Raw genomic sequence first — 19,124 nt, forward strand, 5'->3', positions numbered from 1 at the left:
ATTGGATTATCGTCAACATTTGGAAGTACAGCCGGCTGAGAAGCTACTTCACGATCCAAATTGTAAGAAAGTAAAGTTCGCCGGTTTTGTTGACGTTTCGACAAATTAAAAAATTTTTTGAGCATTTTCAAAGACAATAAATAATCTTAATAAACGTACAAAACCTACAAAATTAGTCTCTGACTTTATTATTTTAAGTGTGAAATAACACGCCTTTAATTAAAATTTAAATGAATTGTATTACAAAAAGTACACACCATTTATAGTTGACTTGGCACCGACTCGACACCGTCACGTGCTCCGGTTTCCCAATACACACATTTGTTATTTTACTCCGGTTTGTCTCTCTCTCTCTCTCTCTCTCTCTTTCTCGTTCACAGTACTGAAAATGAAAGCAAATTGCAGTATTGTACTTTTACAAAAGACGACTGGCTTAATAAATATAGATTAGCTTTAATATACGATTCTTACACACGAACCAAACTCGGCACCGACTCGACACCGCTACGTGCTCCGGTTTCCCAATATGGCACACGTATACTCCGGTTTCCCAATATGGCACATGTATACTCCGGTTTATCTCTCTCTCTCTCTCTCTCTCTCTCGTTCACAATACTGAAAATAGAAGCAATTAAATTAACACTGCAGTATTCTAGTTTTACAAGAGACAACTTAATATAAATTAGCTTTAATATACTATTTAATTCTTACACACGAAATGAAATCGGTGCCGGCGAGCAACAGCACACAGAGAGTGAGTCTGTTTCTTTTTTACTCCGGAAACGATGAGCTTCGAGCACGCGCAATGCGCCGATGGATTGGAGCAATCGCGCGTAACTCTCGGCACTGAACGGTGGCGTCATCGGCCGACCGATTTTATTTGTCGTTTACAAATATAACTGCACTGTTAATTTAGCAAATGCTAAAAGTAATTAACTTATAATTAACTTTTATAGTTGCAATTTTAAAATGTCTTTTTCAAGACGTCTTAAAGTCGACATTTGAAAGACGTTTGCAGACGTCTATACAAAGTCGACTTGCAGTCAACATTTTGATGTTAATCATGTTCAGGGAAATCGTATTCTCTGCAGTGTCATTAGAATGCATGAATGCTTATCTTATTTACCGAAAGATATAAGAACATTATGTACCCCACGCGTTTTATCCAATTTATTGATAAAAGTAAGCCCCGGTGAATATCTGCACATTGGTGTTGAATAAGCTTTGTTACGAACACTGACACTTACTCATCCACAATTAATACCTACTATACTATATTAGAAATTGACATCAACACCGATGGTGCGCAACTAGGTACACACGGAAAAAATCAAATTTGGCCCATTCAATGCCGAATTGCCAACATACCTAGAAGTATGCCGGAAATAATTGGCATTTATAAAGCACCGTCAAAACCTCACAGCGCTAATCAGTTTTTTGATACTTTTGTCAATGATTTCAACGATGTAACACAAAGTGATGGAGTGAAATTTCAGAACAAGATAACCCTGATAGCCACTTGACTGTGTTGTTGCTGTAATGTTGTTGAAAACAAAGGGCATTAGTTTTCAGCAAATTTAGAACAAGGTGTTGTCTCATTTCTCTTTGGACATCATATGAATTCAGCACGTTTTGCTGCCAATATGCTGCGTATTTGCTGTCAACGGTTTATCGCTGCACATAGAGTAACATGAGAGCAAGTTGCCAACAACATGTGTTGAGTCATAAATTTCAGCAAAAATTCAACATGTCGAAAACGGTTAAATATATGTTTTGTACTTTTTTTCAAATATATAAAAAATAAATAAATAAATTCTTTTTTCTGCTGAATTGCCACCCTGCCAAAAATGTGCAATAAAATCGATTAAAAAAAAGTAATCCGAATCGATCGAGATTTCTACACCAAAAATATGGTATTAAGACCGATTGAAAATAAGATCGGAATCCAGATAGATTTATTAAAACAGAATACATTAATGTAAACGTAATAAATGTTTAGTTAAAAAAGTATTTTTTATATCCTTTTCGTTAAAACGAATTAAATTTAAATTAAATATTTAATTTATGTACAAGATTAAATAACAATACAAAATGTTATTCATGTAAAAATGTAAAATTTTATGTGGAACAGCGTTTTACACACAAGCCATGTTTGAAAAGAATGAGAGCGAGTATTTGTCTCGAGCTTACAACAAGCAAGTCCTAAAAGCTTACGGAAGTATAAGCTGAGGTGTCCGCGCACTTGAGTCAAGTGCGGCCACAGGCGTTATGGCTAGATGCCACCGCCTGTGGCCGCACTTGACTCACGAGAAAATCTCCCGCGGCGTGGCCGCCTAGCGGTGACGCCAGCACTTATTTGTTAAATTCATTTCAATCCGATCTGATAGCCAAGTAAATAATTAATTTACTCCTGTTTATTTATTACATTACACACGCTCGCGCAAACACACAAGCACATACGCACACGCGTGCATACACACACAAATCATTTTCGACATTTTATTTGACTACAAGACAATAATTAATATATTTAATGTTTATAACAAATACACGACAAAAGCACAGCATCATTATCTTTTTTTATTATTGTCACGTTGCTCTTATGTTGTTGAAAATGATTGATAAAACAAAATGTTTTCCACGAATAGAAGTCATTTTGTTGGCAACAGAATAAGCAACAGTTGCTTTCCGTTTGCTTTGAATCTGCTGACATAAAATGTCTCAAATCTGCTTTCATGTTGTTGAATATGTAGGACTTTGCGTTAAGTTTTCAGCAAATACACAGCAACTAGTGGAAAATTCATGCTCAGCATTAAGTTGCCTGATTTTGCAAAACATGCATGGCTATCAGGGTGGTTAATGTCCTCCTTGCCTTCTCCGCAGTAACAGTATGCTGTGTGAACAATCCCTGATAGCCACCTGTCTGTGTTGTTGCTGTAATGTTGCCGAAAACAAAGGGTATTAGTTTTCAGCAAATTTAAAACAAGGTGTGTGTCCCATTTGCCTTTGGTTTGACATCATATGAATTCGGCACGTTTTGGTGCCAATATGCTGCGTATTTGTTGTCAACGGTTTCTCAGTTTCTCAGTCACATTTGTCAACAGTTATGTTAGACTGACTTAAGTATAGTATTATTTTTTATAAATATGACTATGGATATAATTATGAATGTGTCAAGGTAGTCCCCCCCAAAATATGTCCTTATAATAGCCCATTTATACAATTCCCGCCAAAATGTGTTCCTATAATAGCCCATACGTACAATTCCCTCCAAAATATATATGTTCCTTCATTAACCCATTGTTACTAATAAATACATATTCATACCCTTGATATACAGTATACAGGTTCAATCGTTTGTAGTTTTGAGAAAAACGGTTCAAAGATAATTGTTAAACATAACTATATATTCAACTTAAAATCAACATTGTTAAAAGGTTTGAAAATAAAATTAAACACTTTCTAGCATTTTAGAAACGAATTACGTTCATAACTTTCATTTGTTGTAAATTGATAACTCGGTTGCAAGAATAGCATGCAGGGGAGTTGCACCTGTCAACTGTTATGTTAGACTGATTTAAATATTTATTTAATATAAATATGACTATGGTTATGATTATGAATGTATTAAGGTAGTTCCCGCCAAAATATGTCCTTATAATAGCCCATTTATACAATTCCCGCCAAAATGTGTTCCTATAATAGCCCATACGTACAATTCCCGCCAAAATATATATGTCCCTTCATTAACCCATTGTTACTAATAAATACATATTTATACCCTTGATATACACTATACAGGTTCAATCGTTTGTAGTTTTGAGGAAAACGGTTCAAAGATAATTGTTAAACGTAACTATATATTCAACTTAAAATCAACATTGTTAAAAGGTTTGAAAATAAAATTAGACACTTTCTAGCATTTTAGAAACGAATTACGTTCATAACTTTCATTTGTTGTAAATTGATAACTTGGTTGCAAGAATAGCATGCAGGGGAGTTGCACCTGTCAACTGTTATGTTAGACTGATTTAAATATTTATTTAATATAAATATGACTAAGGTTATGATTATGAATGTATTAAGGTAGTTCCCGCCAAAATATGTCCTTATAATAGCCCATATATACAATTCCCGCCAAAATGTGTCCCTATAATAGCCCATACGTACAATTCCCGCCAAAATATATGTCCCCATATTAATCCATTGTTACTATTAAGTACATATTTATGGCCTTAAAATAGATTGTATAGGTTCAATCGTTTGCTGTTTTGAGAAAAATGGTACCGAGATAAATGCTAAACATATTGTAAGTTTATTTTCAAAACGTAAATATCTGCAATAGTGATGTAATTGAACAACAGTTAGAAAGTACTGAAGACCTTAGCGAATTTATAATTATTACCATAGTCATATTTATATTAAAGAATTCCATATGTAAGTCAGTCTAACATAACAGTTGACAGGTATGACTCCCCTGCATGCTATTGTTGCAACCAAGTTATCAATTTACAACAAATGAAATTTATGAACGTAATTCGTTTTTAAAATGCTAGAAAGTGTCTAATTTTATTTTTGAAGCTTTTAACAATATTAATTTTAAAGTGAACATGTAGTTATGTTTAATAATTACCTTTAAACCGTTTTTCTCAAATCTGCAAACGATTTAACCTGTAGAGTCTGTATCAAAGGTATAAATTGTATTTATTAGTAATGATGGGTTAATGTGGGGACATATATTTTGGCGGGAATTGTACGTATAGGCTATTATGAGGACATATTTTGGCAGGGATTATACGTATGGGTTATTATAGGGACATATTTTGGCGGGAATTTAATATATTCCTAATTATAGTTATAGTCATATTTATATTAAATAATTCCATATTTAAGTTACTCTAACGTAACGGTTGACAGGTGTTACTCTCCTGCATGTTCTTGTTACAATCCATTTATCAATTTGCTACAAATAAAAATTATGAACGTAATTTGTTTTTAAAGTGCTGGAAAATGTCTAATTTTGTTTTCGAAGCATTTAACAATGTTAATTAAAATTTTTTTAATAAACATTAATTTTTAATGTTACATGAATTGTATTAAATCCATTAAAATTTATGAAAATGTATCGAATTATATTGAATCTGAAATAAATTTAATTACCCACCAATATTGCTTACAATGATTTTTCATAGATACGTAGTTGAGAGTAAAGTACAATACCATTCCGGGTATTTTTTTACATGGATGGCTACTTTTGTGGACTTTTAAATTAAATTTTCGAAGTCCTCAAAATTACCCATACATGCAAAACGGTTAATATTATGCAAAATACAGCATAATTACTATCTATAACTATTAGGTTACTTTACTGAGGTCACATTATATTGATTTAAACAAAAATTTAATTTTATAGATCCATGTCTTTATAATAGCCCATAAATGAATATATACATGTCTTCATATTAACCCATTGCTGCCAATAACTAATATGTCCTTGAAATAGACCATATAAGATAAATCGTATCTATTTTTAAGAAAAACGGTGTAGATGATTGCTATATCTATCTATACTAACTAAACACGATCTAATCTTTCTAATTATATGCTTATAGATAGACTTTTTAAAATGTCCTCAAAATATACCAAAGCTATATATATATATATAATTATATAATATGTATTTATATATAAAAGATGCATAATTATATGTAATTATAATATATACAAAATACGTATAATTATATCTATTTTAATACGTATGGACATATTTTATTATACATATAATCATATGTAATTATATATATATTTATATATAATTACATATGATTATATGTATAATAAAATATGTAATTATATATATATATATATATATATGGGGCATTCTCCGTCAAAAAGGCCACCCCTGCTGCCCATTTCAATTTTTGAGATAAAATGTTCGAAAAGGGCTTAAAATTTTCGTTGAAATGTCTATTTTTCGATGCCGTTTGGCCTTTTGGAAAATTCAAAATGGCGGACCTAATATCACGGCTAGAATGAAAAAAGCCTTTGAAAAAATACATAATAACGTGAATAAATGTGCAAGATATGACGTAGCAGAGGTCTAATCCTTATGTGTAAGTGTGTGAGTGTGTGTGAGTGTGTGTGTGTGGGGGGGGAGGTGGGGGGAGGGGGGATACGCGCGCTCATACGCGTGCGTGTATAAATGAATCACGTAAAAATCCTTGCTCAACATGGTCTGGCTATCAAGACATTTGCATATAAAATTTCGAATCATTTCATTATTCTTGTCCTGAAAAAGTACGTCACAAAAAACCTACGGTACAGAAAATATTGTTCTTTAAAAAACATTTACTCCACAGAATAATAGTAAGATTACTTAAAATTACTTTGAAACTTATACTATACTTATATTCCTCTGATCTATATTAGTCACTTTAACTTTTATGTTTGAAATGCTTGATTTACGCGAATCCCTTAGCCTCTCACATTCGGAATGCTTGATTTACGTGAGTCCCCTTGCCTCTCACATTCGGAGTGCTTGATTTACGTGAGTCCCCTTGCCTCTCACATTCGGGGTGCTTGATTTATGTGAATCCCCTTGCCTCTCACATTCGAGGTACTTGATTTACGTGAGTCCCCTTGCCTCTCACATTTGGGTTGCTTGATTTACGTGAGTTTCCTTGCCTCTCACGTGTGTACGTGTGTGCGTGTATGTGTATGTGTGTTTGTATATGTAGATAGATGTTTCATGAAATATTTTTTTATTTTTATCCTATATTTCTTACTTTTGTTCTCATAACTGCCATAGTATTCCATTTGTATCATTGGAATACCTTTTGATTAGTACTTTATTCTCGTCCACAACTATAAACCCATGATTTTTAAGAATTTGCGGTACAGGCGGTGCAGTTTCAAATCTCTTCTTAAGTTTTCTTTTTACCTTCTCATGGTCAGTTTTTTATAAATAAAAAATCTTTATGTTCTTGAAATGTTTTTTAGCCCAATTAAAAAGAACTTGAGATGTTAGTATTGCATCCTGTGGTTTAGCAACAAGACTTGCTTTATATGCCTCTCTTTTGAAAGTAGCACCAATGCCATCATAAGCACTTTTACCGTGAGCAGTCGCACTGTAATGCCATTTTGCTTGAATATTGAAATCATGTTTATGATGCACTAAGTTAGCAATCTGAAATTTATTTTTAAAATGCTGTTTCGCCCCATCCGTCATGTATAATACTCTTTTAAGATTTTTGACATTTTTTAAAATCTCTGGAATTAATAATGTTTGTACAGTGTAAACGGCAGCGGTATCGTGTTTCAAACTCTCTAATAAAAATACATTACTCTTGTGCTTCAATTCAGAATTTTCTTTATAATAGTAAATAACAGGAAACACAGTACACTGATCATTGTTGAAGTGAAATGCTTGTGAGGCATTTTGACAAACATATGAATAGTTTTCAGAAAAATCAAACATGACAATTACTTCATCTACACAAAGATTCTCTTTTTTTCTGAAATGAAAAGCATTTGTTGTTTGGCGATAAATGAATGAGATTTCAGAATTTGTAATTTGTTGCATAACTCGTTTATGAACTCATCAACTTTTAACTGTTGCGTTAATAGAGTTGATCGATCAGTTCCGGTCCATAAAGAACATTGAACATGGGAAATGACATGAATCGTCCAATAGTTTAGAAAGCTTTGTAGAAAGTTCGGTAGTACCTGGGCATTGATCACATTTATCAAGATAGCAATCAGGATTCGATTCCTTACATATAATTTCATTCAAACAATCTTTATAATTGGAAAGTGGCTTGTCTATATTTTCTGTTAGTTTCCGTACATCAATTGCATCAATCATTAACTTGACATTTTCATGGATTGTGCAAACACAAACGGAATGTGTTCCAGAAGCCCCAGGGAGTATGCAATTTCTAGGTCTAAGTTTAGCAAATGTACTAAAGCTAACATCATATTTTGGGTTGGATTCTTTAAATAAGGCATGCAGTTCTTTTAAATTTAATAGTAAAAAACGTTTTTGCACTATTATCCGTTTATTATTATTTATTAAGGAAATGGCATTCTTCATTCCAGGCATAATCCTGCTGTTTATATCACTATTATAAAACTCAATTACTTCTTCAACAGTAGTTTGCGGTAAAACTTTCCTAACTCTTTTAGTAGTATCAGCTAATATGCCATGGTTGAATTTCAATTCCTTAGATTTTTTTGCTAAATATCGTGATGCACCAAATTCTTTTACTATTTTTCTCACACTCCAAGACGACGGAGCTATAGTGAGAATTCGCATCCTTAAAGGATCATTGTGTTTCAAGGTGGAAAATTTTTGTTTAAGACCATCAAGCATTTCTTCCAGTTCAATTTCTCTAGGTGATCGAATGTTATCTTCATTATAAGAAATCTCTGAGTTATCAATATCCATTGTTAATGAGCTTCCATCACATTCCATATTTGTGACACAATCATTAGATTCATCTAAAGACATATCAACATATTTAGTCCTACTTTTTTTCCTACATGCACAACAAATTTTAGAATTAGTCGGTATCTCAGGAAATTTGTCCCGAATGAATTTTGGTATCACTCGTAAATCTTTACCACAATGTCCTTTTTCACCAAGTTTCTTGAATGGATTCATACATCTATCTGTACGAGATTTAGCCGACATTTTTTATTTTGGATGTGGTACAGGTAAGAGATAATTGGAATAATTGTAGAAAAAGTAAAAGTCGATAAAGAAGAGACAAAAACGTGAGTTGAATATTCTATTTAACATAAAAAAACTTATTGATTGACTGAATTGCAAACTATAATTAATTAACTCGATAAATTCTGTGACTAATAAATGTATTGTGATGAGGTTCTCTAATCCAAAACAAGACGAGAAAATTTGAAAAATGAAAAAATATTGCTGTGCCTTTTATTCCATATGTGTAATTTTTTATGTACGAGATATAAGCACTGCCACATCCATCTAGCGGCGATACCGCGTACTACTTGCAGGTGTACGACTTTAAAGATAGATCTTTTGGGTTCATGCAGTGAATATGTCGTCAATATATTCGATTGACTTGTTCGCTATCGACTGTCAATCTTATGTATTTTGATCAACAGATGCTGCTGCATTTTTACGTGATGTTTGCTAACACTATTTGCAATAAAAAAACTGCTTGGCGTTTGTTAACAGTCTGTCATCAATATGTTCGACATTTGCTTACTGTTAACCACTCTGTCATATATTTTACCAAGATTATTGCATATTAACAAAAGTGTGCTACCATAATTGACTATAACAAAGTATGTTTTCTGTTTGCGGTTTTTCTACTAACTAATCTGTTGCCAACATTTGCAATTGTAAAAAATGTTATGAGGGATAATATAAGTTTCAAAGTAATTTTAAGTAATCTTACTATTATTCTGTGGAGAAAATGTTTTTTAAAGAACAATATTTTCTGTACCGTAGGTTTTTTGTGACGTACTTTTTCAGGACAAGGATAATGAAATGATTCGAAATTTTGTATGCATTTTGTATGGTCTTGATAGCCAGACCATGTTGAGCAAGGATTTTTACGTGATTCATAGGACATGAATTTTCTGGATATATAACACAAATTGAAAATTCTATTACACGAATTGCTAAGTCGTGTAATTGCTGCTAATAATATCATAAATGCAATTTTTATGATTTTTTCTACTGTAATATTTTCTATATTGCTAAAATTAGAATGTTCTGTACTATTTATAATATTAATGATCAGCCTTATTAATTTATATTGCCATATTTAATGTATCTCCTAACGTCTATTTAGATCCCAAATGCTTTTTTTTATTCAGGGATAGGTAAGGCTTTAATTATTTCTCTTAGTAATTTAGCTGAGCAAGATCTAGGATTAATTATTTATTAAATCAATTACTTAGCAGCAATTACACGACTTAGCAAGTCGTGTAATAAAATTTCTCTCCCCCCCCCCTCTGTCTGTCTGTCTGTCTGTCTGTCTATCTATCTCCCTTTGTGTGCGTAGGCATGTGTCTAATTTTTTATATTTATATTGTATTACCTTGTGTGTTATTACTGGCGGTGGCGTGCTCGTGATCGCGGCGCCCGGTGTCTCATATTTTGCGAGTATCCCATGAGACACGGCGTCGGCATACGCTGGGATACTCGTTTGACAAAATATATCTTGGAAGACTACGTTCCGCCGATGGTAGCAGCGGTGGCGATGATGACGGCGGCGGCGGCGGCGGTGGCGGCGATGATGACGGCGGCGATGATGACGGCGGCGGCGGCGGTGGCGGCGATGGCGATGCAGGCGGTAGTGGCGGAGGCGGTAGTGGTGGTGACGGTGGCGGTGGCTGTGGCGAAACATGTTTTTTTTTTGTATCACCACAGCCAGCGCATTCAGCCCTCGAAACTAATCGTGAAATGACGCCTTCACTTTTTGCTGAAATACAAACACAAACATTAAAAATTAGAAAAAGATAAAAAAAGATTTATTTATAACTCGACTTCTGAGAGGATTCCTTCTTCAAAATTTTACTGGTAACTCTAATGTTATTCCAAAGGTGTGTGCAAATTTAAAAAAAAAGGACTCTCTTAGAAGCCGAAATACAAATTATTGAAGTCGACAATTTTCAATTCATAGTCCAGTTGTATTCGAGCGAATCGATCAGCGAGAAGATACCGCGAGGCGAATGTCGCGGATGATGAGAGATTTAACACGCCTCGCCATTTCTTCTCGATAGCTTTTTGTCTCGCTCGTGTACAACTCGGGCACAGGCACAAGGCTCAAATAAATTTATTTTTTTTTTTTATTGTACAGTCGTGGTCATTAGAGTTGCAACACTTTTTCTTCGATGGATTTTGGAATGTAGACTTGTTCATCGAGCGGCAAACGTAATTTGTTCTTACGTGCAGATTTAACAAATTACGTTCGCCGCTCGATGAGCAAGTCTACATTCCAAAAACCATCAAACAAAAAGTGTTGCAACTCTAATGACCGCGACTGTGCACTACTATATATGTAGGGTAAGGTCTACTTACATTTCCTCGTCGTCATTGTCGTCTTCGTACGAAGTGTGCCCTCTCTTATGGCCTCTTTTGATTTCCCTTTCTGCATTTTCTTCTTCAGCTCTCTCTCTCTCTCTCTCTCTCTCTCTCTCACTATCACTTTCCCCTTTCACTTTCTCTCTCTTTCACTCTTCTCTTTTTAATCTCACTTTTATCAAATCACACTCGTAAAACGGTTCACCACAAAACGTGGCACGTGGCGGCACGCGAATGCAAGTGTGACTGCCACGCTCTACCTTACCCCCACCACTGCGCAAGGAATGCGCAATCTCCTAGGCCCGGCGAGATTCATGCTTACGTATTGGCGCCCTTTAGGTGAACTATTTCAAAAACTTGCAGCCTCTGAAGTCTTGTTTGTCATACTTGTAATTATTCTTATGTAATTTTTACAAACATTACATACAATTTTTGTAAACAATTATCAATTATTGTACCCTAACAAATGTGAAGCATTATTCACGTAGACGGCCGAGAATAAACCTTTGCCTAATATCTAGGAAACACTTGTGTGTCGCCTGCATCAGGATGTACGTTCCAAAGTGTGCACTTGCAAATATACTCGCAGAGACAGTATTGTGATGCACCCATTTTCATTATAAAAATGTTAATAAATTTTATTCTAGTATTAATTACATTTATGACATAAAAGAGTAGACTTTTCTTGCATTAATAAAAAATAGTAGTTCTGAAAATAAAGATTTTTAATTTGTAAGCTTTAAAAGTTTTTATTTTTTGTTTCTTTAGTTTATAATTTTCAGCATTCATTTTTACAAGTTTTTAGTAATATTTTTACAAAAGGAGATTTTTATGCAAGAAATGTTTTTTTAGACTCTTGTAACAAAACGCCCCTCCACCTCGCGCGCACGGCCACTCCGCTCCGTCCACCCGAGCAATACACCGGCAGACCACCACGTGCACGCACCGAGATAACCTGCCGTTGCGATCACGCGGCAGCACGCGCGCCGCCCGTGGCGTTCGGCAACGCTCCCACTCCGGACCAGCCGACTGAACGCACGGATTGGTCCGCCCAACCGTGCGTTCGGATATATAAGCCGGCAGTGGGAACACCGAGGACAGATCTTCCCGGTCCGCCGAATCCGACAGGTCGAGTATCCTCGACCGCACTCCGACTCCCAAGAGGACGAGAATACTCGCCTCATCCTGACTCCCCTCGACGAGCATCCTCGTCGTTCCGGCTAGCCGAGTATCCTCGGCTAATCCTGTCATACCGAATACCGTACACCACCAATCACGGCGAGCATCCTCGCCGTAGCCGAGTATCCTCGGCTAATCCGGTCCTACCGAACACCGTACACAGCCAATCACGGCGAGCATCCTCGCCGTGCTCCGTAGCCGAGTATCCTCGGCGAATCACCGCCCACGACGAGCATCCTCGTCGAGTCCGCAGGCTGGGTATCCCTAGCCAATCCCATCCGTCCTCTCCCTCAGGGAAGAGTCTCTCGTAACCTAAAGCCTCGTCAGGGCATCCGCGTCCTGACGAGAACTTCGCCTCTTTTTGCACGAGGCGGCTCGGGCGAGACGCGGAATCGTCGCCGACGCTCCAATCCCGCGTTCCGCGACTCCCCGACCACCCCGGACACCGTGTCCGTTTAAAAACACCGCGTTTAGTTAAGTTCTTATTATGTATCTTTTGTAAGTAGATTTATTACGTGTCGCTTTACCATTTCACCCGTGTTATTACGGACATCACAATTTGATTCTTTTAGTGTAAATGTAATCCCGGCTCTCGCTTAACGTTTTCATCGAGCAAGCGCGTCGTCGTACGTGCACCGTCACCCAAACTAGCGATTCCGACAGCTCAACGGCGATTGGCCGCCGCGACTACCGCAAGCCAATCGCGTCCCCGCTTAGGCTAGGTCCACTCGCCACGAGGCGCTAGACTCAATAAGCCATAAGGCTATGTGTAAATATTGCAGCTAAATAAAGATCTCACATGTTTGTCAGCTAAATACCGAGTGCGATTATTATACCGAACCCGACCAATCCGGCGAGCTCATCCGCAACCGTATCCTGACACCTACCCGAACCGCACGAAAACCACCAGCGTTACATGGCGCCCGAACAGGGACCGTTTTGAAACAGATAATCGCACCCGGAAATAAATGCCTCTCGCCGAGTGGACCGAACAGCTACCGCGAGACCAGCTCGAGTTGTTAGCTCAAACGTATCAAATAGAGGCAACCGGTACACTTGACGAGTTACGATACCGCGTAACCCGTCACTTCCTTACGATGACCAATCCGAACCAGTCCGCCGGCGCACCTGCGCCGGAAACCGCAAGCCCGTCCCCGCCGGTCACCGGAAACGAGTCCCACTCGCATAGTAAGACTATGAATCAAATACGCAAATGGGGTTGCCACTTCGACGGTCGCGACCCTCTGTCATTCCTAGAGCGCGTAACCGAACTACAGGAAGAATACCAATACACCGACAACCAGATGAAGGCCGGACTCCCAGAATTATTAAAGGGGGATGCTCTGGCATGGTATCGGAACGAGCGAGAATCCTGGGAAACGTGGACCGACTTTACCAGCGCCCTACGACGGCATTACCTACCGCGACGGTACCAAGCTAAGCTGATGCGCGAAATACAAGAACGCCGACAACAACCCAACGAGGCTTACGCCAAGTACGCGACCGCCCTGCTTACGATGATGCGGCGCGCCGGGGGTTTTACCCAGGCAGAAAAGGTAGACCGCCTGTACGAGAACCTGCGGGCAGAGTACAAATTGTACGTACGCCTGAACGACGCCACGGACCTCGCCGACCTGGCCGACCAGGCCGCCGAGTTTGAAGACATCTCCAGGGCCCGGGAGAATGAGATCCGTGCCGAGGGGAAAAAGGTCAACACCGCCACTTCCGCCGACACCCCGCCCTACGACCGCGCGACCGCCTGCTGGCGCTGTAAACAGCGCGGGCACAGCCGTTTCGAATGCAGGAAACCCGCACGCAAATTTTGCTCGCAGTGCGGGAAGGACGGCGTTCTCACGAAGGACTGTCATCCTCGGGCGGGAAACGCCGAAACGGCCGGGGATACAACCACTCCTCGGCCCAAGTCCGCATAAAGTACACACCACGACCCCATGTACCGGTCCGCCTGGGACGACACCGGATTTCCGCTTTGCTAGACACCGGGGCCGAAGTATCCATCATCAACCGACAGGTCGCCGGGTACGCCAAGGAGATGCGGATATGGCCACAGGAACAGGAGGAGGCAATCCACCTAGCCGACGGCACCACTACCACCACGCCCGGCCGCGTCAAACTCCGCCTCCGAATCGCCGGCCGGCAACTCGAACACACTTTCCAGATCCTTCCGTCCTTAGACAGCCCGATGCTCATAGGAACCGACCTATGGGCCCGACTACAGATCACTATACCCCCGCCACCTCTCCAGCTCCGCAAAACGCCACCCGCGGCGTACTCAGTGACCCCGGGCATGGTAAGACGAACCGCACAAGAGGAGCGGGAGCTCCAAGCCTTCCTGGCCAGGGAGTTGGCCAAGTTCGAGGAGGTGCGAGGGCCGACCGACCAGGCCAGCCACCACATCCGGCTAAAAACAAACGTACCGATCAAACAACGGTACCGACCGCGCAACCCGGCGATGCAAAGCATCATCGATGAGGAGGTCCGCAAAATGGAAGAAGCCGGTGTTATCGAGCCATCAACCAGCGCATGGAGCTCCCCGGTAGTGATAGTACGGAAAAAGGACGGGAAACACCGTTTCTGTATTGACTTCCGGAAGGTAAACGAAGTCACCGAGCGGGATGCGTACCCCCTACCGCAAATCCCCGCCACACTGGACAAGCTGCGCGGGGGCCGATACCTTACTACGCTCGACCTACAGCAGGGATATTGGCAGATTCCACTCACGCCCGATAGCCGGCCAATCACCGCCTTCACCGTTCCGGGCCGGGGCCTAATGCAGTTCACCGTCATGCCTTTCGGACTGCATTCGGCTCCGGCGACGTTCCAACGTTTGCTCGACCGGATCCTGGGCCCCGAATTAGAACCTCACGTGTTCGTCTACCTAGACGACATCATCGTGACCAGCGCAACGTTCTCCGACCATCTACAGCACCTGCGGGAGGTTTTTCGGCGACTACGCCAAGCCAAGCTCCGGTTAAATCCGGAAAAATGCCAGTTCTGTCTCAACGAACTTAAATACCTGGGCCACATAGTGGATGGCCAGGGAATCCGCACCGATCCCGATAAGGTTCGCGCCGTCGCACAGTGGCCAACCCCGACAAACGTACGACAAGTCCGACAATTCGTGGGGCTCGCATCATGGTACCGCCGTTTCACACCGAGCTTTTCCGAGACCGCCGCGCCACTCACCCGCCTCACGCGAAAGAACGCCCGATGGACGTGGGGACCCGACGAGGAGGCCGCTTTTTGCGAGCTCAAGCGAGCGCTCACCTCCGCACCCACCCTCCCGTGTCCAGATTTCTCGCGCCGGTTCGTCCTTCAGACGGACGCCAGCACGTACGGTCTTGGCGCCGTCCTCTCGCAGCACTTCGACGAGGGGGAACGCGTCATCGCATACGCCAGCCGGTCGCTCAACGGCGCGGAGAAAAATTACAGTGCCACCGAGCTCGAGTGCCTGGCCGTGGTGTGGGGCATCAGGCATATGCGTGGTTACCTGGAAGGGTACGAGTTTACGGTCATCACCGACCACCAGGCCCTCCAGTGGCTGCGCCGCCTGGATTCCCCCACCGGCCGACTCGGCCGATGGGCCCTCGAGCTCCAACAGTACACGTTCGACGTCCGGTACCGCGCGGGAAAACTCAACCGAATCGCCGACGCGCTCTCTAGGTTGCCGGCCGTGTGCAGCAACCAGGCGCACCCCGTATGCCCGTGGTACCGCCGCCAGCTTCTCCGCGTACGGGAGCGACCGGGGGATTTCGCGGACTACACAATCCGAAACAATCGACTGTACCGCCGTATACTCCATTCGACCAATTTCAAGGACGAACCGGCCGAGACACAATGGAAGCGATGCATACCTCGCGACGAAAGAGGGACCGTGCTGGCACGGGTACACGACCACCCTGCCGCCGGTCACCTTGGCATCGCCAAAACCATTGCCCGAGCCGCGGAGCGTTACTACTGGCCAGGAATGTTCTCTGACATCGCGCGTCACGTACGGGCGTGCGCCAGTTGCCAGGCGCACAAGAGTGCCCAGGTCCGACCGGCCGGACTGATGCACGCAACCCACGTGGAGGCGCCTTGGGAACAGGTCACCACGGATCTAGTGGGACCCCTCCCACGGTCCACCAACGGAGCTGCTTGGCTGCTGGTCTTGCAAGACCGCTTCACCAAATGGGTAGAGCTGGTGCCGCTGCGGCGAGCGACCGCCACCGCCATCGCCCAGAACATCACGGACCGCGTCGTCTACCGCCACGGTTGCCCCGAGATCCTAATCTCCGACAACGGGACACAGTTCGTGGCAGGGCACGTGCGCGAACGGCTGCGCGACCTGGGCATCCGCCACCGGACTGCTCCAGTACACGCCCCTCACTGCAATCCCGTCGAGAGGACCAACAAGACGGTCAAAACCATGATCGCGCAATTCGTGGGCCGGGACCACCGCCGCTGGGATCAGCACATCACGGCACTGCAGTTCGCGTACAACACCGCCGTCCACGACGCCACCGGCTACACGCCCGCTTACCTAAACCACGGGCGAGAGCTCGAGACGCCACCACGGGACACTGACGGGAGACCCACACCGACAGCCGCTCCAGCCACCAACCAGCGACGACTCCAGGAAGCATACGAGGTGGTCCGAACAAACCTCGCCCGAGCTTTCAACCGTCAAGAAAGGTATTACAATTTGAGGAGACGGGCATGGAAACCCGCCATAGGAGACATCGTCTGGAAGAGGGACCATCCCCTCTCGAACAAGGGCAAGGCCTTTAACTCGAAATTAGCCCCCAAGTACATCGGACCGCTGGAGGTCCGAAAGATCCACTCGCCAGTCGTCGTCGATCTGCGGGACAAGCACGGTAAATGGCATCGTCACATACATGTGCAGGACCTTAAGCCGGGTCATCGGCACGAACAGACCCGAGGAACAGACAACGCGGAGACGGACCATGAGGAAGCAGACGACGCGGAAGCAGACGACGCGACCGCAGACGACACGGAGATGGACGCCATGACAGACGACGGCGGGACCGACAAATCCAGAGCAGACGACGCCGACGATGATGCTGCAGGAACAGACGACAGACTGGCCAGCAACGGGGCTCGTGCCGATCACGCCCGGACGGCGTGACTACCGGAAGGGAAGGAGCTACTTCCCCCAATTCAGAACGATATATAAGGAGGACCACCGCAACCAGGAAGCAGCAGAAAGATCCGAATCCATCATGGAATCCGACCTGGACGCAATCCTCACCACACCGGCCAACGACGCCGAGTTCGAAATCATCTGGCAGAGGATGATGCACACCACGCCAGCCCCACCGAACCTGTTCCCGTCGCCGCCACACCGACGACCAAGTCCGACAACCACGGGGACCTCGGAAAACTCCGTGCGCAGCATCCCGCCAAGGTCTCTCCGCACGCAACGCCGCTCCGACGGTCGGCGAAGCTTGCCCGTCCTTCAGGGGGCATCACCAACCGCCCCAAGGCGTACAAGACCGGTCACTGCCATCCGCGCCCCGCCGCCAGACCTGGTACAAAGGGCCAAACCTGCTAAGCGCACTCCCGCACCCTCGACGAGCCGAGCAACTAGGCACCCAGTGGTTGGCGTACGGATACAACGCTCGACGGCGACCAACGCGCGGAAACTGGCTGCGCTACTGGCCGAACCACCACCGATGCCACGACGGGCCAAACAACTGGATAAGGAGACACGGCAGGAGCGAACGCGTCGCCAGCTGACGGCGCTGTTCGGGGACCCGTTGTCGGACCTAGAGGACGACAACGGGGCTGCCACCGTCACCACACCTCTAAACTGCGCAGAGGGAGCCGACCAGCCTCACCAGAACGCAATCTCCACGCCGCCGGAAGAGATCTCCGCAACACCGGGGCCAGCCATCGCGGGAACCACCACCCAGCAGACCGCCGCCAGCGAACCCACCGCTCCGACACCGGTCTCGCCAGCAGACGCCAAGGCCTCTAAAGCACCGGAGACCGCAGCCACCACCAAGAGCGGTGCACGCCCGGACCGACCGCCAATACCGGTGCGAGTCACCGACGACCTAACAGTGCACGTGCCATACTACGCGGCCACGATTTCGCGAGTATACAAAATCCGTCTCGCCAACCGCCGCTTCACGCTTCGTTTCGGTCGTGATGGCCAGTGCCACTACGTGCGGGAATTCCCGGCGTAGTGGCCAAAGTTCGCCACTCACAAAGGGGGGGGGTGATGTAACAAAACGCCCCTCCACCTAGCGCGCACGGCCACTCCGCTCCGTCCACCCGAGCAATACACCGGCAGAACGCCACGTGCACGCACCGAGATAACCTGCCGTTGCGATCACGCGGCAGCACGCGCGCCGCCCGTGGCGTTCGGCAACGCTCCCACTCCGGACCAGCCGACTGAACGCACGGATTGGTCCGCCCAACCGTGCGTTCGGATATATAAGCCGGCAGTGGGAACACCGAGGACAGATCTTCCCGGTCCGCCGAATCCGACAGGTCGAGTATCCTCGACCGCACTCCGACTCCCAAGAGGACGAGAATACTCGCCTCATCCTGACTCCCCTCGACGAGCATCCTCGTCGTTCCGGCTAGCCGAGTATCCTCGGCTAATCCTGTCATACCGAATACCGTACACCACCAATCACGGCGAGCATCCTCGCCGTAGCCGAGTATCCTCGGCTAATCCGGTCCTACCGAACACCGTACACAGCCAATCACGGCGAGCATCCTCGCCGTGCTCCGTAGCCGAGTATCCTCGGCGAATCACCGCCCACGACGAGCATCCTCGTCGAGTCCGCAGGCTGGGTATCCCTAGCCAATCCCATCCGTCCTCTCCCTCAGGGAAGAGTCTCTCGTA

The 19,124-nt window shown here is 43.9% G+C and overlaps 2 protein-coding genes across 4 annotated transcripts in view; one reads left to right on the forward strand and one right to left on the reverse strand.

Annotated features, from left to right (window-relative positions):
- Positions 1-11,799, reverse strand: part of LOC105207262 — a 38,634-nt gene extending 26,835 nt beyond the window's left edge. Inside the window, exons 1-4 of one of the 3 annotated variants that reach the window (XR_005575005.1) lie at positions 11,066-11,799; positions 10,083-10,466; positions 472-615; positions 258-382 (exon numbers count right to left, since the gene is read on the reverse strand). The gene's annotated coding sequence lies outside the window, so the exon portion shown is untranslated. Of the gene's footprint in view, positions 1-257; positions 383-471; positions 616-711; positions 1,762-10,082; positions 10,467-11,065 lie in introns of those variants that run through there. The other 2 variants (XM_039450531.1, XM_039450530.1) reach the window with 2 other exon arrangements.
- Positions 11,800-17,487: 5,688 nt separating this feature from the next.
- LOC120358033 (proteoglycan 4-like) lies at positions 17,488-18,456 on the forward strand. Its single transcript, XM_039450456.1, has one exon. The coding sequence runs from the start codon at positions 17,488-17,490 to the stop codon at positions 18,454-18,456; it is 969 nt and encodes a 322-aa protein (XP_039306390.1).
- Positions 18,457-19,124: the final 668 nt, after the last annotated feature.

Source organism: Solenopsis invicta, chromosome 6 (genome assembly GCF_016802725.1).
Source record: "Solenopsis invicta isolate M01_SB chromosome 6, UNIL_Sinv_3.0, whole genome shotgun sequence".
In the NCBI taxonomy this organism is placed as follows: Eukaryota; Metazoa; Arthropoda; class Insecta; order Hymenoptera; family Formicidae; genus Solenopsis; species Solenopsis invicta.

What these genes read in the sequence shown, in the direction of transcription:
- LOC120358033 (XM_039450456.1), top strand. Translation starts at nt 17,488, where the DNA reads ATGGAATCCGACCTGGACGCAATCCTCACCACACCGGCCAACGACGCC.